This window comes from Delphinus delphis, chromosome 21 (assembly GCF_949987515.2).
Source record: "Delphinus delphis chromosome 21, mDelDel1.2, whole genome shotgun sequence".
NCBI lineage: Eukaryota > Metazoa > Chordata > Mammalia > Artiodactyla > Delphinidae > Delphinus > Delphinus delphis.
Genome location: NC_082703.1, coordinates 24,987,950 through 25,012,221, shown reverse-complemented (window position 1 = coordinate 25,012,221; position 24,272 = coordinate 24,987,950). Strand labels below are relative to the sequence as shown.

Genomic DNA, 24,272 nt, shown 5'->3' with positions numbered 1-24,272 from the left:
AATAGCCGACGCCCCCTGAGCACCTCGGAGCCCGGCAGCTCCCTATCCTGCGTGGGTGCCGAGGGTGCTGGTGCCCCATGGAAACAGCGAAACGGCACAGAAGACAGCGACGGCTGGTTTCAGTGAAAGGCCAGGAAGGAAGGGGCGGCAGGGCAGTCGGGGGGTAGGAGGGAGCCCACTGCCCGGGCCACACTTGGGAGCGTGCGGCCAGCACCAGGAGACGGCCCAGCACACAGGGGGCCGTGGGGACCCCAGGCCTGTCCCCGAGAGGCCACGCTGCCCGGCATCGTCTGGGCATCACCTCCTTGACGGGGATGAAAAGTGGTGAGCGGTGTTGGTCTGTCTCGCTTTCAGTTCAAACAGTCAAAGTCGGGTCTAGCCTGGAAGACCTCAAAGGCCAGCCACTCACACTCAGATCAAACTGCGGCCCAGAAACAGGCCCCAGAACCCCTGGCAGACCTGGAGGGAGCTGACAAGGAGGCTGCCTTAAGCTCCGCTGGCAGGTGGCCAGTGGCCGCAGGGTTCGGCCTAAATCTCGTCTCTGAAGTGGGCCGTCACCCCCCTTACCACCTCCAGGGGGTTCTGATGGGTCGTGTGAAAGTAAACACAGGAGACCCTAGACACTGGTGTGGGCACCGCAGGGATGGGTGGAGGGGCTGGGCCAGGACCCCCAGGCCTCCGCCCCCTAGGGCCTGGGTAGACCCTCCTCCCTCCCAGGAGCTCCTAGCCCAGGCCCCACCCCAGAGGCCGCGGGTTAGTGATGCCCAGAGCATGGAGCCTGGGAAACAGCCCCAATTCACCTGCCCCGCCACCGGCCTGCAACCTGTTACCTTCCCGGGCGGGAGCCGGCGGGCCCGGCTGGTCCATGCTGCCGCGTCCACCTCGCTCCTGGGCTCGGAGGATCCGGGACCTGCAAGGATGAAACAGGCTGTCAGGGCCGGGGGGAGGGTGGCCCCGGACGCCTCTGGGCACCCCGCCGACAGCCTGAGAGAAGGAAAACGCAGATTCCATCCATAGCCGCAGCGAAAGATCTAAGGACGTGAGGACCGCAAACCGCCTCGAAATAACACTCAGGGCAAAGCCAGATGGAGACCGCCGGTGTCTTGACGTCACCTTGAATTGCAGCCAGGGGTTGATTTTTGCAGCTGGATTCAATGGCCGGACCCGGCCCGGCCCAGGATGCCTTGATTCTCTGCTTAATTTCACACATGTTCTAAGGGGAGAAATGGACACGCAAGTCCAATGGTTTTTCTTCCTCCTTCAACTAAATCTTTAACAGTTCTGAGTGAAGGATTCGTTTCTGAGGATGAAGGAGGAGGCTGACCGTTTCCACAAGCCCTTTCGAGCCAGAGGGTCAGTAAACCCTTGGGTCCGGGCCGGATGCCTGCATCCTGCTTTGTTTCCTTTCTCTTTTCTGCTCTTCCTGTTTCCTCGCACGTTGGTCTAAGAATGAGCGTGAACCGCCAGGCCGTGAGAAGGCTGGTCCCGCACCCCTCAGCATCCTGTGAACCAAGGTCTCTGGTTATGGGTGTTGACACCACCAACACCTGCCTGGATTCTTCCAGAATGGTCGCAGGAAAGCAAACCTCACTCGGGAAGCCGCACTTTGCAGAAGCACCTTCCCGGTTCTCAGGGTCCCAGATGAGGCCCAGGGAAGCCCCTCAGTGACACCCTAGCCCCACGGACGACACACCACATTCAGTGACGCCAACCGAGGCGGTTCACCCTCTCAGAGAGAAACTGCAGTGCGGTTTCCAAACCATTTACGACAGACAGGTTCAGACCACAAGGGTCAGGGAACTCGAGTCCCGGAGAACCTGGAACAGTAAGCGGACGACCAAACCTTTCTCGACGGGGAGACATACCGGCTCCTGAGAGCGAACGTAAAACGACTGCTTCCGTTTCAGTCAACAAACCCTCAACCAACACCTGCCACATCCTGGTCTGCGAAGTCACAACAAGGGGACACGCATGCACACGTGCACGGCCACGTGACCGAGGTGTGTGCACACGCACACATGCTCACGCGCGTGCACACACATGCACAGAGGTGAGTGCACACACACGTGCTCACACACGCACACAGAGGTGAGTGCATGTGTGCACGTGCACACACACACACGCGCGCACACACACACACACGGAGGCCCAGGGGGCTGCAGGGAAGGAACAGGAGGGAGGACAGGAGGATTCGGGGCCTCAGAAGCACACAGAACTGGGGCGACGTCCGCTGCCGTGTCCTCTCCCAAGAAGTAAATCAAAATACCCGAGTGCGAATTTAACATCCCATTGGATTCACATCGGCTTCGTGTGGCGCCAGGTCAGCAGTGACATGACACAGACACACGGACCGCGTCCACGGCGCTGCGCCTTAGGTGACGCCCAAAAAGGAAGCAGGTGGGGCCGCTGGGCGGCCCTGGACCCGGTGCCAGGACCCCACAGGCACTGCTGGGCAGGAGGTCCGCAGGAGGAAGACAGTGCGATCCCTGTCCTGGGAGGAAGCGAGGAAGAAGGAACTGGTCGGGGCTCCCGGGGCGATGAGGGCTCCCACGTTACTTTACATCCGCACCACTGACTGAGGACGGAGGCTCTGCCTCACTCCCCCAGCACGAACCAGCCAAACGCGGAGCAGTCCGAGGACCTGCCGGGCCAGTGAGAACAGGGCCCAAGTTGCCAGGGAGCTGGGCGTCGGAGCAGAGCACGCCCCATGCACCCCTCTGTGTGACCCCAGCACCGTCCCTCGCAGACACTGCTGGCACGTTGCCCGGGCTCGTCCAGAACAAGTGGGACGCAGAGCCATGCGGGACCTGACGGCCACGTGGCTTTCCGTGTCTTATAGATTTGGGTTTCTCAATCACGTCATTTACTCACCTTAAACCATGCTGGACAAATCTCATTAACGCTATTTGTTTCTACTGAAAATGCACAAAACAGAGTCAAATTGACTTCTCGTTTCCCATTGCTAACGTGTGGGACAAAACAAAGAAAGACCATGCCTGTGCTTTTTCTTACTCTGATGCCCGATCCTATTAAACAACCACCGCTCACCCGCAGAGCGCTCCCAGGGTGCCAAGATGGACCTCGCAGCCTAGTCGTCCTACGCGAGGGTGAGAAGCCGAGAGAGCACGGCTCTTGTCTCCAGAGGCAGAGCTGGGACCGGAACCCAGGCGCCTGGTGCCTCGGTCTGTGTGTGTGACTGCGTATGAATTTCAGTCAGACCACGACACTCAGGGACTGTTTTTTCTTCCCAAATCGGCATCCATGGGAAACTGCCTTCCTGGAAGCTCTCACACACACACACACACACACACACACACACACACACACACAGGATCTGCCTCTGGATGTGGGGGGCCTGGGTGTCCGTGATCTGAATTCCACTCCACACAGGCATCACCCAGCACTGAAGTTTCAGCCCCTGGACCTCCTGGCAGCCCTAGGAAGCCTGCTCCCCGAAACCGGGCACCTGCCGTCTCCCGGATGCCCTCCAGGTGTTTTTAGGGACGGGTGAAGCCCGATCGGCCCACGACCGACCTCGAGACGGAGGACAAGTCTCGCTTTCACGAGGCTCCTCCCCGGCAGAGGAGCAGCAGGAAATAAGGCCAACCTGGGCTGCAGGGCCGTGGGGATCATCACTGCCATTTTCCAACTTAAGCATCCTAATGAGAGATTTCACTGTGCACCCAGGTTGTGGTTTCCAACAAAAAGATGACACACGCGGTAGAAGCAGCAGCCCGGAGAGACGGGCACAGAGATGGTCCCTGCAGTGCGGCTGTGACTCTGCCTCAGAGCCTGGGCGGTGACAGAAGTGCCCCAGTCACTTGATTTTTTTTAAGTTCATGGAAATAGCCTGAGTCTTTGCTCCAGTGAGGTTTCCAGCGTCTTGGCCGTCTCTGCAGACCTGCAGGGAGAGCACCGTGAACGTGTGGACGCTCTGAGGGACGGGACCCGCCGCCCCTCCCAGCAGGTATTCCCTGTGCAGGGGACGCTCTGGGTCCTGTGGGTGTGGAAGGCAGTGGGCTCTCCACAAGGTCCTTTCCGCTGAGAAGCAGCATGACGAGTAAGCAGGGGGCTGGGAGCCTGGACTCGAAAGCCAGTCCGGGGAGACCCTGCTCGGCTCCGACCCTCCGGCTGGACGAGCTCGGTCTCCTCGCTGTGAACCGAGGTGACAGGGACATCTCTGCTGGCGGCCACGGGCCTGGGAGCAGACAGCACTGAGGTTGGTTCCCCAACTCCCACCCCAGCCTCCGTGCTGTCCAGTCACAAAAAGTTGGCGGACAGACTACAGGCTGAGCCTGCCCCCGACCCACCCAGCTGGGACCCGTCGAGTCCATGCACCAGAGACCGCGCCGCGGTAGGTCAGGGGCACCCAGCGTCCCGCACGAGGGCTGGAGGTCCACTCAGAGCCCAGTGGGAGCCAGTGCACCTCAAGCCCGGGGACAGAGCCCGGGGATGCGGGGGACGCACGAATCCTCATGGCTCACGGCCGCTGGCGCTGGGTCCGCCGTTGCCTAAAACCACGAGCTTCCCAGCGACCTCACGTCAGGAAGGTTCTGTCTCCACATGGAGATCCAGGAAGGAAAAACTAAAAGCTCACAGGACCTTACGGTATGAGTCCTGTTGGAAAGGCTCCATCTAAGTTTAACCAAACAAACTCCAGGGCAAACCAAACACAACAATCCTTTTCACTGAACATTTTCATAGATTTTTAAGTAGACATAATGCTCACAGAAACAAGAAGGAAGGAAGGGAGTGGGGAGAGAGGGAGGGGAAAGAAAGAAAAGCACAGAAACAAGAAGGAAGGAAGGGAGCGGGGAGAGAGGGAGGGACTCCCTAAGCCGAGCACAGAACTTAGCCGTCAGGGCGTCTATTTCGTGCTCATCGAATTTGGACCGCAAAGGGCACAGGAGTGCAGAGCACACATGGCGCCTCGCTGGGGGTGTGTCCTGGGTCCCGTGTGTCTCTGCTCACGTCAGACTGAGGCCACTTCCATGGGGCCTCCTCCCCTCCCCTCAGAAAGGAAAAAAGCAAATAGAAGTGATGTATTCCATGTGGCAATGGCTATTACAACGCATCCAAGCCCCAGATGTTCACCTGCTCACCATCTTTTCCAAATGGTCCCCTGTCCAGGGGATCAACCCCTCAGAACTCCTGGAGGGGTGCTCACCTGGACGGAGGCTGGGAATCGTGCCCTCCCCGCCCCAGGCAGCGCACGCTCTGCCACCCACACCCGCGCTGCCTCGGCCCTGCTGCCCTGACTGCAAATCTTTATGAACCAACCCCCTCCTGCATACTCCTGACCCGAACTCACCCTGCGAACGGCTCCCGGGCACCTCTGCGTGTGTGTGTCTCTGTCTCTCCATGTCGTCTCTGTCTCTCTGTGTCTGTCTCTCCATGTTCTCTCTCTGTCTCTCTGTGTCTCTCTCTGTATGTGTGTCTCTCTGTGTGTCTCTGTATCTCTGTGTGTGTCTCTCTGTGTCTCTCTCTGTATCTGTGTGTCTCTCTGTGTGTCTCTGTGTGTGTCTCTCTGTATCTCTGTGTGTCTCTCTCTGTATCTCTGTGTCTCTGTCTCTCTCTGTCTCTCTCTCTGTATCTCTCTATGTTTCTGTATCTCTGTGTGTCTCTCTGTGTCTCTCTCTCTGTATCTCTGTGTGTGTCTCTCTGTGTCTCTGTCTCTCCGTGTCTCTCTCTCTGTCTCTCTCTGTGTCTCTGTCTCTGTATCTCTGTGTGTGTGTCTCTCTGTGTCTCTCTGTATCTCTGTGTGTGTGTCTCTCTGTGTGTGTCTCTCTCTGTATCTCTGTGTGTGTCTCTCTGTGTCTCTCTCTCTGTCTCTCTCAGTGTGCCCACCCCCTGGGGAGTCCACGTGGCTCGGGACGGGGATACAGTCCTGGAGCCTCCCCAGACACTGTCCCTGCAAACACCACAGGCCGCGACACACGGGCCCAAAAGAATGAACACGTGGAAGCTTGGCTGATGCCAGGCCATAATCTGCACTTTTATGGGGTGAAAACATGCATTTAATTATTTATTAGGGCCTCCTAATAAGGAACAAAACCCAGAACTGTGCCTGACACGGGGTCTGCTTTCAGAAGAACACTTGTGGGGGGCAGGGGTGGACAAGGGGGAAGGGGGTTGGGGCGGGCCGATGCTCCTGTCCCCACTCTCCCTTACCTTCTCTGCCCCTCACTCTTCCATCCCTTAAACACCTGGACCACAGGCCAGGCCTGGCCCAGACCGGACTGGACTGGCCTGGACCGGACTGACCTGGCCTGGACCAGACTGGCCTGGACCGGACTGACCTGGCCTGGACCAGACTGGCCTGGACTGGACTGACCTGGCCTGGACCGGACTGGCCTGGACCAGACTGGACTGACCTGGACTGGCCTGGCCTGCACTGCTGCTGTTCTGTGCCAGGTCCCTCCAGAATCCAGCAGGCCCTGCCCCCAGCCGCAGGCCCACATCAGCTGGGATGCACGCGCCCGAGCCAGACTCAAGCATCAGGAAGACAGCTGCCCCGCTGCCCCCCGAGGACCAAGGCACCCAGAGACTCACAGCACAAACGCTTCACGCCCCACGGACTCCTGAAGCCTGCCCGCATCCAAGGCCCCCCACACGGCTGTCCGTGGCCACACAACCCAGCCTGAGAGCCTTCTCTCGAAACCTCAAAACCACCTAGACAAAAAGCACTGTCGCTTCATCTCAAAACTTACCAAGGACGCAGTTAGTTCTGTCTTTAATTGGCAGTGTCCTTGAGAAATGTTTTCATCAAAGGGGGTATTATATTCATAAAACAAAACCGGACAAAGTTACTCTTGCGAGGGGGTCACCACCGGCCTGGACTCTGCGTCTCCGTGTGTGACATTCTGTGCCCTCTCAGTCGGCTGGTGGGCATCTCTTCCTCTGATTAATTCTTGGGCTGCAGCCTGTCCTCTCTCTGCCCAGGCCTCCCTGTCACCTCCCCCGCCACACATGCCCCTCCAAGGACAGGCACAGAGCACCCCAGCCACTGGCAGTTCAGGACTTGACCAAGGACGCAGAGCAAACAGGCACCAAATCACCCCAAGGGATCAGGGGAGGAGGGCGGCGAGGAGGCGAGACGGCAGCAAACGCCCCACCCTTCCTCCTGTGACCCACACGCGCAGCAATTTCTTGCATGATGTGAATCCCAACTTTCAGAAACAATCCTTACAGACAAGGACATCCAGCCTCAGGAATGGAAGGAACCTGGGAAAATCCTGGAGCTGACGTCCATCCCCCTGACTTCCTTGCAGGGACACGTGGGTCAAGGTCAAGGGTGACGGACTGTGAGGGCCCTGGCCGAGGGGCTCATATTCCAGCAGGAGTTCCCGTTACTTACAGGAAACACAATGGAATTCTTCCACAGAGAAGGAAGTGTGCTGTGCGAATGTGTAATTACAGCAGTCGGATGCAGACGAAGCCACTGTCCCTGCAAAGCTCCCTGGAGCCTTTCATCACGCGTCCAGGGGCAGCAGCTCAGCCCAGGTGTGGGGCGGCCTGGCTCCACCTGGTCCCACCCTACAGACGCCATCCCCTGGGATGCTGGCACTGTCCACACACCCAGCACTGGCTTGGGCCACACTGTGGACCACTGTGGGGTGGGAAGGAGGGCTGTGTCCAGGCAGCATCTGCAATCACATCTGCCCTGCTGCAGGGGGGCTGAGACTCCCCTAGGATGGGAGGAAGGAGGACAGAGCCAGAGTGCAGCCTCAGTGTGGGGAGCGGAGAGAGCTTTCCTGAGGAAGGCTCAGGGGAGAGCAGCACGAGGCAAGGGCAGGCAGAGGAGGCTGTGGCCTGAGGTGGGGCCTGTCCAGGTCAGAGCCTCAGCTCGGAAGGCGCCACGGAAGGTGTTTGATCAGGGACTGATGTGGCCAGAGTTGCCTTTTTAAAAGGTCACACTGGGGCTTCCCTGGTGGTGCAGTGGTTGAGAGTCCGCCTGCCGATGCAGGGGACACGGGTTCGTGCCCCAGTCCGGGAAGATCCCACATGCCGCGGAGCGGCTGGGCCTGTGAGCCATGGCCGCTGAGCCTGCGCGTCCGGAGCCTGTGCTCCGCAACGGGAGAGGCCAGAGCAGTGAGGGGCCCGCGTACCGCAAAAAAAAAAAAAAAGTCACACTGGCATCAGGTGGACAGGGCATCGGGGAGGAGGGCCAGGTGGATGGAGGCCATCCCCCAGGAGGCTGTAGGGCAAGAGGCTAGGCTCATGACCATGATGATGATGGGAATGAGGAGGGAGAGGCAAAGGAGACGGCACAGAAAGTGCAACTATGGCAGCCAAGCCACAGGGATGGGCACCTTCTGCGAATCTTCCCACTTTCTTCTGGTGGTTGATTAGCAGTTTCACACCATCGTGGTCAGAAAAGATGCTTGATATGATTTCAGTCTTCTTAAATGTATCAAGACTTGTTTTGTCAGCTAACGTGATCTATCCTGGAGAATGTTCCATGTGTGCTTGACAAAAATGTCCATTCTGCTTCTTTTGGATGGAATGTGCTGTACATATCTCATAAAATTCACTAAAGTTGCAGAACATGAAGATGTCACAAGAAAAGAAAGTTATAAGCCAATATCCCTGATAAACACAGATTCAAGAATCCTCAACAAAATACTGGCAAACCAAATTCAACATTAAGTGAAAAGGATTTATTCCAGGAATGCAAGGATGGTTCAACATCTGCAAATCCACCAATGTGATACACCATATTTTAAAAAATAATGAAGGACAGGGGCTTCCCTGGTGGCACAATGGTTAAGAACCTGCCTGCCAATACAGGCAACACGGGTTTAAGCCCTGGTCCAGGAGGATCCCACATGCCATGGGGCAATGAAGCCCATGCACCACAACTACTGAGCCCACGCTCTAGAGCCCGCGAACCACAACTACTGAAGCCCACGTGCCTAGAGCCCATGCTCTGCAACAGGAGAGGCCACCGGAATGAGAAGCCCATGCACCACAACAAAGAGTAGTAGCCCCCACTCACCGCAACTAGAGAAAGCCCAAGTACAGCAACGAAGACCCAATGCAGCCAAAAATAAAATAAATTCTAAAAATATATAAAATAAAAAATAAATTTAAAAAGAAGGATAAAAATCATATTATCATCTCAATAGATGCAGAAAAAGCATTTGACAAAATTCAACACCCATTCAAAACAAAAATTCTCAACAAAGTGGGTACAGAGGGAATGTGCCTCAACATAATAAAGGCCATTTAGGACAAACCCACATCTAACATCATACTCAAGAATGGAAAGCAGAGAACTTTTTCTCTAAGATCAGGAACAAGCCTAGGATGCCCACTCTCACCTCTTTTATTCAAAATAGTATTGGAAGTCCTAGACAGAGCAATTAGGCAAGAAAAAGAAATAAAAGGCATCCAAATCAAAAGGAAAAAGTAAAACTGTCAATATTTGCTGATGACATTATATATAGAAAACCCTAAAGATTCCACCAAAAAAATTGTTAGAATAAACAAGTTCAGTAAAGTTGCAAGATACAAAATCAATATAGAAAAACCTGTCTCATTTCTATATGCTAATAATGAACTGTCAGAAAGAGAAATTAAGAAAACAATCACATTTACAATTGCATCAAAAAGAAAAAATCTAGGAAAAAATTTAACCAAGGAAGCAAAAGACCTATACACTGAAAACTATAAGATACTGGTAAAAGAAACTGAAGAAGACATACATAAATAGAAAGATATTCTGTGCTCACGGACTGGATGAATTACTATCATTAAAATGTCTATACACTACTCAAAGCAATATACAGATTCAATGTAATCTCTATCAAAATTCCCATTTTTTTTTTCACAAAAATAGAACAAACAATCCTTAAATTTGTATGGAAACACATAAATAGCCAGGAGAAAGAAGGACAAAGCTGGAGGCCTCACATTTCTTGACTTGAAACTGTACTGCAAAGCTACTGTAATCAAAACAGAATGGTATTGGCAAAAAAATAGACACATAGATCAATGGAAAAGAACTGAGAGCCCAGAAATAAACCCATGTGTATATGTTCAATTAATCTGCAAGAAAGGAGGCAAGAACAGTCAAAGAGGAAAGGACAATCTCTTCGATGATTAGTGCAGGGAAAACTGGACAGCTATATGCAAAAGAATGAAACTAGGTCACTACCTTACACCATACACAAAAATTAACTCAAACTGGATTAAAGACTTGAATGTATGGCCTGAAACCATACATCTCCTAAAAGAAAACACAGGTGATAAAGTCCTTGACATCAGTCTTAGTGATGAGGTTTTGGATTTGACACCAAAAGCAAAGGTAACAAAAGCAAAAATAAACAAGCGAGACCACATCAAACTAAAAACTTTCTGCACAGCAAAGGAAACTATCAACAAAGTGAAAAGACGACCTACAGAATGGGAGGAAGTATCTGCAAATTATCTATCTAATACGGGGTTAATGTCCAAAATACATAAAGCACTCATACAACGCAATAGCCAAAAAACCACCGATCTGATTTCTAAAAACACGGGCAGAAGAACTGAATAGACATTTTCCAAAGAACAAATTCAAATGAAAAGATGCTCAACATCACTAATCATCAGGGAAATGCAAACCAAAACCATAATAAGATATCAGCTCACACCTGTTAGAACGGCCATCAACAGACAGACAAGAAATAACAAGTGTTGGTGAGGGTGTGGAGAAAAGGGAACCCTTGTGCACTGTTGGTGGGAATGTAAATTGGTGCAGCCGCTATGGAGAACAGTATGGAGGTTCCTCAAAAATATAAAAAATAGAGCTACCATATGACCCAGCAATCCCATCTCTGGGTATGTATTCAAAGGAAATAAAAACAGGATATCACAAAGATATCTGTTCACGCCCCCTCTCTCCTCCCCCTCCCTCCCTCCCTCTCTCTCTCTCTCTCCCCCCACCATCTAATCCACCAGCAAATGCTATCAGCTCCACCTTCAGAGCACATCCCCAATGAGGTGAGCCGTCTCTCCCTCCCTCCATGGCCACCATCCGTCTCTTGCCTGAGTTTCTGTAAAAGCCTCGTAACTGGCCTCCCTTCCCCCATTCCTGCTCCTCTGTAACCTTCTCAAGGCTGCACCCAGAGGGCCCCATGAAAGCACAGTCAGCGTTCGCACCCCTGTCTGTCACTGTTTCCTCCCCAAGGTGGAGCCCTGCCTCAGCCTCCATCACTCAGCACTGCGGCCACCAGCCTTCCTGCTGCTCCCAACACACTCCTGCCGCAGGGCCCTTGCACAGGCTGCTCCTTCCGCCTGCAATGCTCTTGGGTGGACATGAGCGCAGCTGTCACTCTCCATCAGGTCCTCACTCGAACATCACCTTCCCGGTGAGGCCTTACCTGCCATCTTCGTGAGTAGCAGGCCCCTCCCCCCAGCACCCCCAGGCCTGTCTCCCGCTTTATTTCTATCATCATCTAAAGTACTATCTACTTTCCTGTCTACAGTGTCTCCCGGGCACAAGACACAAGCCCCATGAGAAAAGGACCTGGGCCTTCTGCTCACTGCCTAGTCTTGGGACTGAGGGCACTTGGTAGTCAGCACCCAGTAGGTGCTCACTAAATATCCATCAAATTAATAAATCCCTTCCAGATGTGCTGCAGCACGTGACCACCTGCACCTCTTCCCATCTGTAAAAAGGTCGTTCTTTTTTTTTTTAAGTACAAGAACTTGATTTTTAAAACGCATGAAAACAAAATGACATTGAATGTATTTCATCAGGGGAGAGACGGAGGCCTAAGGCGATGGCCTAACATTAGATTCCCTGCTGGAAGCTCCGGACAGACGGCAGGTGCGCCCAGGAAACGGGGCCACGGAGCACACCCAGGCGCCGGCAGGGAATGAGCCGTGGGCACAGCACCCTGGTGTGAACCCTCCTCACCTTCCCCGGGGTCCTCACCCTCCTCCCACGAAGGTGGAGAAGGAGGCGGCTCTTCCGGGGCAAGCAGGAGATGAGGCAGGGTCCCAATGCCCTCTTGTCGGCCCAGACTGGCTGCAGCGGCCGCACACCCTGCAAACAATCTCTCCCCCCTGCAACTACCTGGGATTCGTTTCCCAAATACTTCTGTCGGCTGGCAAATGCTGCACCTTTCATTCCTTCCTATTAAATCACCAGGAGCAGCACGTGTCTAAACGCTCTTGCAGAACAGAGGCCGGCAGCAGGCCCAGTGGGCTCCCTCTAGACCCCGGCTCTGGGCCTGAGACGGGACTCTGTCCTCCACAGACCCTGGACCCCAACAGCCTGAGTCTGATTTTGGTTCCAACTGAAAAGCGATCTAGGGCACGCCAGCCGGGACAAGAACTCTGAGACGGAGGCCCATGCCCGGCACTGCTCTGGGAGAAGGGCCCCGCTGGCTGAGTCCCTGGCCACGCAGGTGACGTCCAGCCCAAGCTTCTCTGATGGACGTGAATCGGTGCTGCCCACGTGGCCGCTTCCCAGCGACCTGCGGAGTCAAGTGCTTGAGAACAAAGCATCAGTCAACGTCTTATCACTTTTGCAGCAAGAGGGCCGGCCGGCCGGGGCCAGGGGCCAAGTCCACGTCCTCGGAAGGGAGCAGGCGGCCAGCCCCACGACGAGCCCCAGCCCGGAGCAGGCGCCGCCACCCGGCCAGGCTCAGACAGGGAGGCAAGAAACATGCCGGATTCCTGCCCTCAGAGCTCAGCACTCCTCACCCAGAAGCAGGCTCTGGCTCCCAAGATGGGATCACGGTTAAATCTGGAACTCCTGGGCAGTATCTACAGTGGCCCACACCGCCTCCCATCCCCACCACCAGGCAGATGCCAACACTTTCGAGCAGCCCTTGCAAGCCATTGCTGAAGCAGGGCAGAGCCTGGCCCGAGGGCAAAGCAGCCAAGCGACTCCCCTGCGTCCTTCCGGGGGTCTAAGGCCTTCCAACCCCAGTGGAGATGGGCGCTGAGCACGGCCTCAGCACAGACGCTACCCCTTCTGCTCGATGTTCTCCGTCCCGTCAAGTCAGAAACCAGCTAAAGTCACCCCCCCCCATCTTCCCTTCAGGGAAATAAGGCGAATAACAGAATAAAACACTAGGTGTGCACAGAACACTTTTATCAAAATAAAACTCCTCAGCTTTTCCAGTACTGTCAGCTCCCATTCTCCACACCACTGCGAAATGACTCAAGTTCAAAGTTCGTATCTGTTTGACTTCGGAGTCTGAATGTCCACAGTGCTTTCTTAAAAAAAAAAAAAAAAAAAAATGATGTCCACACATGAGGCTCAGGTTCCCCACAGCCTGCTGGCCTCCAGCCCAAGAAAAAGAGCGAAACCTCAGCCCAGGAAGCAAAGCCCTGCCCTCAGGACCCTGACACACCTCGCGTGTGAAAGGTCCTCTGCTACATGTAGCTATCAGTGTACAGAGTATTCGGGCATCCTCACCTATTCCTTTTGTTTTCTTCCTAAATGCCCAGGTCAGGGTCACAGGGGACTCACTGAGCCAAGCCCTTGGAGTCTCAGACAGGCCACCAGGTCACCAGCCGCCCGCCTCACCCGGTGGAAGGCTAGCTCAGCCATCTGTGTGGGAGCGCAAAGCAGCACCCTCACCCACCCATGACCTTTCTTCACAGCTCCCTTTCCCAAGGGCACTGCAAGGCTGGAGAAGCTTTTGGCGCTGCATTTTACTTCAAAAAGTAATTTCTAGTATCAGAACGTAGCTCATGGAAGAGAAACACTTTAAACCTAAAAAAAATAAATAAAAACTTTAAAAAAATCTTTTGAACACTCTTTAATGAAACCATAAAACATCAACCCAGAGAAAGCACCTTCTACTAGCAGGTACGCATTACTTTCATGATATAAAGAAGAACAGGAAATGAAAGAATAACACCAGTGCCATGACTGCTCATTTTTATAATCAAAGTTTTGAAACTGTGCACACAAAAACAAAGCAGCAGCAAAAACAAACTTTGATGTCTGGATCTTTGAAAAGTTGGGAAGGAGAGACAACGGGGGGGGGTATGGTGGGTAGGGGCTGGTGGCAGATAAGAGGGTCCTTTGCCAGCTCTCCTGTGCCTCACTGCTCACAGCCATCACCCCAGAGCTGGCCCTGCCCCCCACCCGCAGACCTGCACACCCCTCTGTACCGCAAAGCTCCCAGAACTTCCCACCTCGTTTTCTCAAATTACACTTCCAGAAGGCTTAACCCAGAGAGCAGTAATCCTACCCCATAAATGTTTAACATCTATGTTCCCCTTCTATCTTGTTTCACTCCACGTATGTTTCTACCTGTGCAAACTATGAATAATGTATGAAGTATACATGAATATGCTCTGAATATCCCAAGATGTGAATTTTTTGTTGCAGCTTTTCTATCATGCCTTGTGCAATAAGAACACTGTAGTTTTCAACAAGGGTCTGTATTATTGATATTCCAGAGTAATACAGCCAAACTCACAGCATTTTTAGTTTGCTCTAACTTATGCAGAATGTCCTTATTTTAAAACACATTTCCACACACTTGCGGTCCAGCAATTTCCAAAGTGAGTAAACAAATTCTGTGGGGACCTGACTCCCCAGGGTGGGGTGAGCAGTTCCAGAACTCAGCCCAGGGTCCAAATGCCACCAGAACCCCTCGATCTCCAAGAATTCCCAAAGAGTCAAGAAGTTCTTCTAACCCCAGCAGAAAAACTGCAGAGAAAACGCGGCACGTCAAAATATCAAGATGACAAATTTGGTAAAACGAGAAAGTCAAGTTCGATTTTTAAAAGATGAAAAGCTATACTGAATAACTTTGGATTTGACTTCATCCCTAAATGTCTACAACTGCTTTGATAGAATCTGGCCTGCATGGAGAGACTAATCTATTATGAAATACCACTTTCTATGAGTGACTTTTCTTATGGACATGAAATCAGGAAACCATAAAGAGTCACTGAGTCACCTAACTGCACATGCGGCCACTAAATCATATCCCAGGGCCAATCAAGTAAACACTGTGCGAGCTTAAGGGGTAAATTATATTTTTAAATTACACAGAGTATATCTCATCTTTCCATTATAATAAAAGTTATTTCCTAGAAAACAGATGTCCAAAATATATTTTTTAAGCAATAAATGAACAGTGAAAACGTTATCCCTCCCAATGTTCTACCTGAAGGGATATTAAGTAACTCTTGCACAAAATCCAGAACACTGATGCTACTTTATTTTTTTCTTTGTGGCTCAACCAAAGAAGAGCTAAAAATCCATTGCATTTTGAGTTAATGAGAATTTTTACCTCTAGCAATTGAAAAGAATATTACATTGCACCAAGTACGTCTGCTGCTTTCTCAGAATGTTCACGTCCTTTTAAAAGCTGAAACATTTACTCAGATTTTTACGTTCAAACCGAGGGTCTCCCAGAGGGGAGGTGTGGCCAGGTGGGGATGAGCAAGGTACCTGCCGACTACTGGCAGCACACCCCCTTCAGTCTCCCCAGGAATGGAAGATGGGGGGAGGGGGAGGAAACACGTACGGGTTTTTTAAGTACAATAGTAATTATTTTCACCCTAAAGCGGGCCAAGGACTTTTTCCTCTATCGGAAAATATACATGACTGCTCCCCACCTAAACACCCCAACTCGCCACTCCTCCTGCAACGTCACTGGGGCCCCGGCCTGGGGTCCCTCCTGCACCCTCCTGACAGCCTGCGGGGTCTCGACCCGGCTCCCATTACCGCCGGGATTCGCGGTAAATGGGGGCTTTCCCGGGCCTCAGCTCCGCCACCTGCACGGTCCGTGCCCGGGGGCAAGGTGCACCCCGAGTGGCCCTCGCACAGTCACCCAAAACCTGGGGCTGGCGGGCAACCCGGACTTCAAGGAGCGGTGGTATCTGGCCAATTCGGGGGAGTTAGGCAGAAGTGTAACTTTCAAAGGAAAAAAAGGAAACTCCGAATCCCCGCGATAGGTGGGCTCGCTGGAGGCGCCGTTCAAGGACCCCCGCCCGCCTACCACCCACTCTCACCCCGCAGGACCCCACCCGCCATCCGCCCCCCGCCCGCGCTCAACCCACAGGACCCCCGCCCATCCCCCGCCCGCACTCACCCTGCAGCCAGGACAGGACCCCGGCCCGCCGTCCCTCCGAGGACCCCTCTCCCCTCCTCTTCTCCGCGGCCCCGAGATGCGCCCTGGCCCCGCCCCACCCACAGAGAGGCAGGCCCACCCGCACGCCGTGATTGGCTGGATTGGGTGGTGCCGGGCGCCCACTGGCTGCCGCGCCTGCCCGTTCCTCTGCGGCGCCCCGCCCCCGCGCCCGCGCATTCCTGCGGAGCCACGTGGCCACCCGCACCCCCTCCTTCGGCTCAAAGCCCAGCCTGGCTGCGCCCACGTCGGCTGGGGGCGCCAGGCAGGACCCCTAGACCCGTGTCTTTTCCCTACAGAGCCCTCGGGCTGCTCACTCGTGGGCAGGGGGGCGCCCGGCAGGGCACCCCTGGACCCCCAGACCCCCATCTCTTCCCCGGGGAGCCCTCGGGCTGCGCGCGCGTGGGCAGAGTCCGCCGGGCAGATCACACCCCTAGATCTCCCCACCCCCCTCGCTGTCCCCAGAGCACCCACCCTCCCTTCGCTCGCTGGCCCTGCCAGCAGGGGCGTTCCTGGCTCCTCAGAAGGTCAGCTGCCCCGAGGCCCGCCAAGTGTTTGGAGTTTGGAAATGCAATGATTTCACATTGCCGAGACAATTTTTAAAGCTTACCTTTTACTGGAAAGCGCTTATTTTCACCTTTACCTTGACGGTGAACATGGGTTCTAGAATTCCGTATCTTGTAAGAGCCAAAAAGCAATGCTGTAAGTGGGAGAGCTTGACCCTGCGTTTTCACCCTTGGAATGGACAGCGCTTATTGGGCCTAAAAAGCATCCTTATACTACGAGCCCATTTGAGGTTAAAAATCCACGCAGGGCTTCCCTGGTGGCGCAGTGGTTGGGAGTCCGCCTGCCGATGCAGGGGACGCGGGTTCGTGCCCTGGTCCGGGAGGGTCCCGCATGCCGCGGAGCGGCTGGGCCCGTGGGCCATGGCCACTGGGCCTGTGCGTCCGGGTCCTGTGCTCCGCGGCGGGAGGGGCCGCAGCAGTGAGAGGCCCGCGTACCGCAAAAAAAAAAAAAAAATCCACGCATATGCTTGGTTCCTCACAGAAGCGCCTAAGATAAACAAGAATTTCCTTCTGTGCTGTTGGAATTGTTTGCCAGGAGCATTTCTTTGTTTTATAATTTTAAAAAGGAAGCATATTATTGCTCTAATTTCTGCTATAGGACAAAACTCAAGACAAAGCATCTTTAACAAGAATACAAACCAAAACGACAGCTGAAGAATGTTGCCTGTTACCTGGTCAACAAGGTAAACATATGAGCCATGCCCTAAGCCTCTCCCATCTCCTGCCCAAATCTCTCAACCAAATCTCTCTCTAGAAGTAATTTAAAGTCAGAACGTCAGAACTGCCAGACACCTTAAAGATCTAAGGTACCATTCACTAGGTTTATAGAAGGAAGACCATGTAGCTAAATGTCAGAAAGCTAATTTGAACATTGAGTGCCTTTAAAGCCCCCATGCTCTGTAAAATTTCTTTCCCTGGAAATTGTGACTCATAAATCATAGCTACCATATAAAGACTACAATGGTTGGGAAAAAAATAAGAGTAGGTAAGGGAATATTTTAGCAATGTTTATTATTAGCATTCTCTAATTTTATGGAAAAAGACTGAGCTGTTTTTAAATACTATTTCAGACCTATCTTAGAGCACCCTGGGAAGATACTAGAGCCTGAATCAATTGAAAAAGATACTTCCTTTCAGTGTCTTTAGTATCAGAAACATTATTTGGGGTCTCTTTTCCTAGGGCTCTTTGAGTACCTTATTCAGAGTTCTCCTACCCAATTTTCTTAGTAGCCATGGTGGACAGAGGTAGAAAGACCAAGTGAGTTAGTTCTGTTCACCACACAACAGGAAAATCCTGTTACGTGTTGTGTTTCTGATCTAGTGGAGCAGAGATAAGAGGGAAATTATACTGTATATGGATGAAACAAGGGATTGGGAGTCGATTTGGGGATCCTATTTTGGTTTCTAACACTAACAAAATCCTGTGTGACTTACACAGTTCTCTGAGCTTCCATCTCACCATCTAGAAAATGTAACTAATAATATCTACATCATAGATAAGATGTTTAAAAGGGAGAACTATATAAAGAACGCAGTATGATGTCTGGGAAGAGTAGATGCTCACTAAGCCATAATATAACTTGGGTCTAACTTTTTTTTTTTCAGGAACAAGAAAACATATTGAATCACTATTTCTAATAGATGGCTCACAAGTTCATTTTAAGAAACTTAAGGAAGTTCAGGAGGCTGCTATTGTCATCATTTTTCACTCAGAAATCATGCTATTTTGGACCATGGGGACAATACAGTAGCAGCATCATAACTAGAAGCACAGAGTGCAGCTTCCCCATTTCCACAATGGCTGTGTTGACCCCCTAAGCTCAGGGCCATCAGGAAGGGCAATGCTGAAGTGGGTGGGCATGGTGCTGGGGCAGAAAGAACTCCGATTGAAGCCTCCAGTCCTGTCTAGTTTATTCTAGTGTTCTTCAGATATATCACCATTTCCTGTAAGCCCTGATGTGGAAAAGAATCAGAATTTCCATTGTAATTTCCTCTTTGACCAGTGGGATATTATATATATATATATGGAGAGAGGGAGAGGGAGAGGGGGAGAGAGAGAGAGAGAAAGAGACTGAATATGAGGAAGTGGCTCACACAGGTATGGAGGCTGACAAGCCCCAGGATGTGCCGTCTGACTCAGGAAAGCCGGTGAACCCAGGGAGCCGATGGTGTGAATCCCAGTCAGAGGACAGGAGATGACCTGAGATGACCCAGCTCATCAATGAGGCAGAAAAATGGGGAATTCCTCCTTCCTCCGTCTTTTGTTTTTTTCAAGCCTTCAGTTGATTGGACGATCCCCACGCACATGGGGTGGGGGCCATTTACTGAGTCCACGGGCTCAAACGCTAATCTTCTCTGGAAGCACCTGGAAAAAATGTTCAATCAGGGTAACCCATGGCCATCAGTTGCCCCATAATATTAACCATCACAACTACACACTGTTGATGGGAGTGTAAAATGGTACAATCATTTGGAACATTTGTTTTGCAGCTTCTCGTAGGACAAGCACAGCAACCGCCCTCTTAGGTATTCCTTCAAGGTACAGGAAAACATAAGCCCGTAAAAAGACCATTAAAAGAATTTTTTTATTCGTTAACAGTTCAAACTGTTCAAAACAGTGCACATAGTTCAAAACTGGGAAAAGTCAAATTGCATCAAAGGGTGGCTGTAGCCACGAAGTGTGGTCTGGTCCCACAGGAGAGCGCTGCGTGTAACAGTATCAGAAAGGACAGTAACAGAAAGGAATAAACTGCACTCAGTGGCTGAGATGAACCTCAAACACACTGCGTTGCGTGAAAAGAGAACAGACCTGGAGCACACCCTCTGCCCAGAGCTGCGTGTCCGTCTCTGCGGAAACGACCGCCGTGGTGGGTGTGTGGGTGCCTTCGCTCAGCCCCAAACCAGCGGGCTGGGCCGGAGGCGGCTGGCGAGTGGGAGGGGCTCCCAGCCCCTGTGCCCTGATCCGGGCCGCTCCCTCCCTCGCTCTCGCTCGCCTTCCGCGCCCTGCCTGCCGCATCTCCGCCCCGCCCCTACCCGCCCCTACCCGCGTCCCCTCCGAGGGCCGGCAGCCCGACGAGACACGAGGGGGCGAGGGAGGGAAAGGAAAGCCAAGAAGCGGCGACGAGGCGGAGGAACCCGGCAAGATCAGTGAGGCGGGTCCCACGGCTGCTGTTTCTGGCGTCACGGGAATCTGGAGGGCGAGAAGGAAGCATTGTTCCAGGCGGAGACAGGGCTGTTCTGTTCCCAGAGCCCTTGCCATGAGGCCCGAGCTGTTTTCTCGCTTTGCTCCGTGTCCAGCGGGGGAGGCGAAGGGCCCCGAGAAGGGCAGGCAGCGCCCACCAGCCGCAGACGTGGGTCGAGAGCCGGGTGCAAGGCCTCCATCCCAGGGCTTCAGGTTCACATGCAGGCTCCCCTGAGGCCAGCAGGTGACACCTGGACTTGTGTGGGCTGGAGCGCTGTGTCTCTTCCCTCCTTCCATCCCGCCCTCCCCTCCTCTCCTCTGGCAGGAGGGTTCAAAGTTTGGGGAGCTGGAGCTGGAAAAGAATGTCCAAGAAGGGACAGAGAAGGAGGACGGTTGTTCTAGAAGCTTCTTTCCTGCTCGGAGAGCCCTGGTCCTGCCCAGAATAAGCTCTGATTCTCAGCAGGGTGAGCACAGGGGTCGTCAGTGCCGAGGAGACACGCAGTCAGGAAGGTGCCATGATTCGAGGAGCCCAAAGGAACGCCCCGCACCCCACTCCTGTGTGTAGGTACATCTGTTTTTCTGACCTGGTGGCCTGAGCTTCTCTGCCGGTGAGAAGTAGGGCATCTGCAGCCCCTGCTGTCCTGTAAGAGGCCAGCACACCTCAGGGTTGGGCAGTCAGCCACCTTGACCTTATTATCCAGGACTGCTAGGAAGAGCAGGGGGTGGGGGAGGACCGTGTCCGGGCTCTGGGAATTCTGGTGCCGAGTGGTCCGAGCAGCGGAGGAGAGGAAGGAGGCTGCAGTGGACAGAGGGGCTCAGACCGACCCCACCCGCAGTCCCTGCTTCTAGTTCTCCCCCGTTTCTGGAGCTGCGTCACCCAGGACGATCCTCGAGGATGTTTCCTAAGCTCGGGTTCATTCCCATCCCCACAGGGATGATCCCAGCCTTGACCATCCCACGGGGCTGACCCCCTGACCACCGCTTCTCCCTCTCAGCAGGACGCTGACTCCCATTGTATCTAGAACTGCTGAGGCAGAGGGTGACCTCCCTCTGCCCACTCCCGTCCACACCAGAAGGACATGAACGCCTTTCTCGGGGACGAGTCGCCCTGCTCCTGCCCAAGGTCACCGCGGTTACTTTGTAGTCCAGGTTCAGACCTCTGCTCTGTCTCTGCTTCCATCCACCCCACAGATCCCCACCCCGACTTCCAGACCTTCATCACGGTGCCTGCAGGCGGGCCCCACCTCTGTTTCTGGGACCCTTCACGTGAACTCTGAACGAGGGTGTGTGTCTGCAGAACCCGACCTGAGATGCTCACCGCTTCAATTCCCAGCTCCCCTGCCCGCTGCGCCCCGTCCCACCTGGCTGTCGTGACACAGCTGTGACCTAGCGGACAGATGTGTGTCTGCCCCCAGTGCCCGTGCCCAGAGCTCCGCAATACCCTGGGGCTTCCTGGGTGATGGGAGCATGTTGGTTCTAGTGAGGCAGCTCCTGGATGGCTCAGAAATACTGAGCCAGGATGAGAGGCTTGGAACTTCCAGCCCCACCCCCATCCTCTGGGAGGGGAGAGGGCTGGAGATTGAGTTAACAATGGATCGTGCCTACGTGATGAAGCCTCCAAACAAATTCACAAACTATGGGGTTTGGAGAGCTTCCAGGTGGATGGACACATCCCCAACTCCCCGGGACGGAAGCTCCTGCCCCCAGGACCCTCCCAGACCTCGCCTTCTGTGCCCCTTCACCTGGCTGTTCGTCCGTAACCTTTAATCTTATCCCTCAGTAGGTAATAAACCAGTAAACGTAAGCAGTGTTTGCCTGAGTTCTGTGAGCAAATTACTGAACCCAAGAAAGGGCTTGTGGGGACCCTAGTCAGAAGTGTGAGACACCTGGGCTGGTGTGTGGAGCTGGGCATCGTGGCACCAAGCCCTCAACTGCAGGACGTGATGCTCACTCCGTGTGGATGGCAGCACAGCCAGCTGGCGTCGGAGGATTGGTTGGCATGCGGAAAAACCCGCACGCTTGGTGTCAGAAGTGTTGTGAGTAGAAGTTCTTTCTCTTGCCATCACTCTGCTGAAACATCTGGCTGAGGACCTGGTTGGTCCCCGGCTGCTGCCCCCAGGCAGCGAGCAGGCAGCTCTGTCTCTGTGCCGAGCTCTGCACCCTGAGGCCTGGCTGCTCAAAGCTGCCTTCTCCCTTAGCTGACACGGTGCCTTCCTGGGTAAGGTGTTTTCAGACCTGCGCGTTTCTCCGCCTACACTCTCTCCTGCCCTACGGTCAGCTTTCAGGATCAGAGTCTGGTCTGTGTCATGTGTCTCTGTTTTCCCTTTTTAAGTTTCATCCTCCTGATGGCCAGTCTCTGCAGAGCAGCCAGAGATGCACAAAGCAGATCGGATGCAGCCACGCCGAATCTCAGGGACCTAGGATGGTTCCCTCCCGACCCCCGGCAGAATCAAGTCCCAACCTCTGCTTTACAGAAATGGGCAGCTTGGAGTGTATAATTGCAGCTGACCCTTAAACGGGTTTGAACGGGTTTGAACTACAAGGGTCTGCTTATATGCAAATTTTCTTTTTCAATAAGCGTAGTACCTGTATTTTCATTTTACAGATTTTTAAATTGACTAAGTTTGGGGAAAGTTTGTGTTTGATTAGAGATCACAATATGTGGGATCAAAAGAACGAGGGGTGGAGTCCTGATTCCATCCAGACTGTTTCAGCTTCCTGCCCTCGGCCGAGTCATGGACCATTTCCTTTGTTTTTGAGGCAGAGATAGCAGTACCCATGTTTTCGATGGCTTGGGGGTCAGTGCTCCCACCTCCACATTGTTCAAGGGTCAGCTGCATTGGTTTCTGCCTTTCCCACTAGACCGTGTTAGCAGATCACACTACAGTTTAATTCTTGTAGTTATTCGAAAGATTAACTAACGAGGCAGCTCCTGGAATGATAAAGCGGAGAATTCTGACAACACCAAGTGTCGACAAGGCTGTGGGATGACTGGAATTCTTGTATGTTGGTGATGGGGGCACAGATAGGACATTGTATTGGGAACACCACCTGCAGTCTCATAAATTAAGTGTATAAGTGCTCAACCACTGCATCACCAGGGAAGCCCCGAGTTCATTTTTTTTAAGTGAGTCAGATATCAAGGTAAAGAAGAGGCAGAATTTGAAGTGAGTTTTTTCTTTTTTTTTAAAGAGACTATTCTTTTTAAGATTTTTTTTTATGTGGACCATTTTTAAAGTCTTTATTGAATTTGTTACAATATTGTTTCTGTTTTGGTTTTTTGGCCGCAAGGCATGTGGGATCTTAGCTCCCTGACCAGGGATCAAACCGGTACCCCTGCATTGGAAGGCGAAGTCGTAACCACTGGACTGCCAGGGAATCCCGGAAGTGAGTTTTAATGTGATAAAGAAACACTGTGAATGTTAGAGTTCATCATCCCTGCGGCCTCCTTTCAGACTCTCAAGGCTCTCCCTCCTTCCTCTCTAATTAAACTTACTTCTTTGGGGGCAGCAACATTTGATAGAAAATTTAAATAATTTCAGGTTCAATTCTATTATTTTTCTCTTTGGTTTACTTATGTGGATAGAAACACTGTGTTCTATGTTATAGTTCCAAATGCATGGTATTGTAGCTTTGTTAGGTTTTGTGCGCTTGCCTGGGTATAAAGCAGCAATCAGAGCAATACTGTCACAGATATTAACTTCAACTAATGAGCAGGATAAGTTCTGTGTCACAGGCCACCTTCAGTTTAGGGACACTCGGTCTACCAGACACTCCCGCATAAGGTGCCAATTTTACTGGCAAGCCCTTAGTAGCAATAGATTCAGTTTTCTTACTACATCCCAAATCAGAGATTTTAATTAGCTTTTATCACTTTTTACCTTTTTTGATTTTCACCTAATTATCCCCAAATTTAAATCTGGCTGAATTATTTAACAAGCAGACAACAAAGAAGCTATTCTCAAAAACAAAGAGCCCCACCCTTTCCCGTTCTTGGCCCCTGCTGAGTCAGATCCAGCCAAGATTTGAAAGCATTTGTGGAAAAGCTGTGACTCAGTGTATGCTCACAGTATGGTGGTTTTCCTATTTCCCTCCCAAATGAAACTTAGACAAGACCACCATGTTGCTGAAGATGAAAAAAATCAACAAACTAATTTGAGGGGGAAAACGATACCATTTTCTAAAATCTCCTAAGCATTTCCTTTTCTGAAAACAGACATGGGAATCTTAATTGAAAATGATAAGCTAGTTAAACATTACTCGTAAGAAGCACCATCCTGTGGTAATAAAATGTGAATTTGGCTGAAAATAGAAAGATGTATGTCTTCACCTTAGCCATGCTTCAACTAGTTGGATGACTGGATAAAGTGTTTAATTTCTCAGCCCTGTGAGATGGGATGGATGATCTCACACTTCCCCCCAGTAATACAA

General features: G+C 52.4%; 1 protein-coding gene across 1 annotated transcript in view; it reads right to left on the bottom strand.

The window, feature by feature from the left end:
- ARHGEF10 (Rho guanine nucleotide exchange factor 10) overlaps positions 1-1,035 on the bottom strand; it is a 73,961-nt gene extending 72,926 nt beyond the window's left edge. The window contains exon 1 of the mRNA XM_060001518.1: positions 801-1,035. Coding sequence (XP_059857501.1) covers positions 801-1,011 — 211 coding nt within the window. The 5' untranslated portion in view covers positions 1,012-1,035. The remainder of the gene's footprint in view (positions 1-800) is intronic.
- Between the last annotated feature and the right edge of the window lie 23,237 nt (positions 1,036-24,272).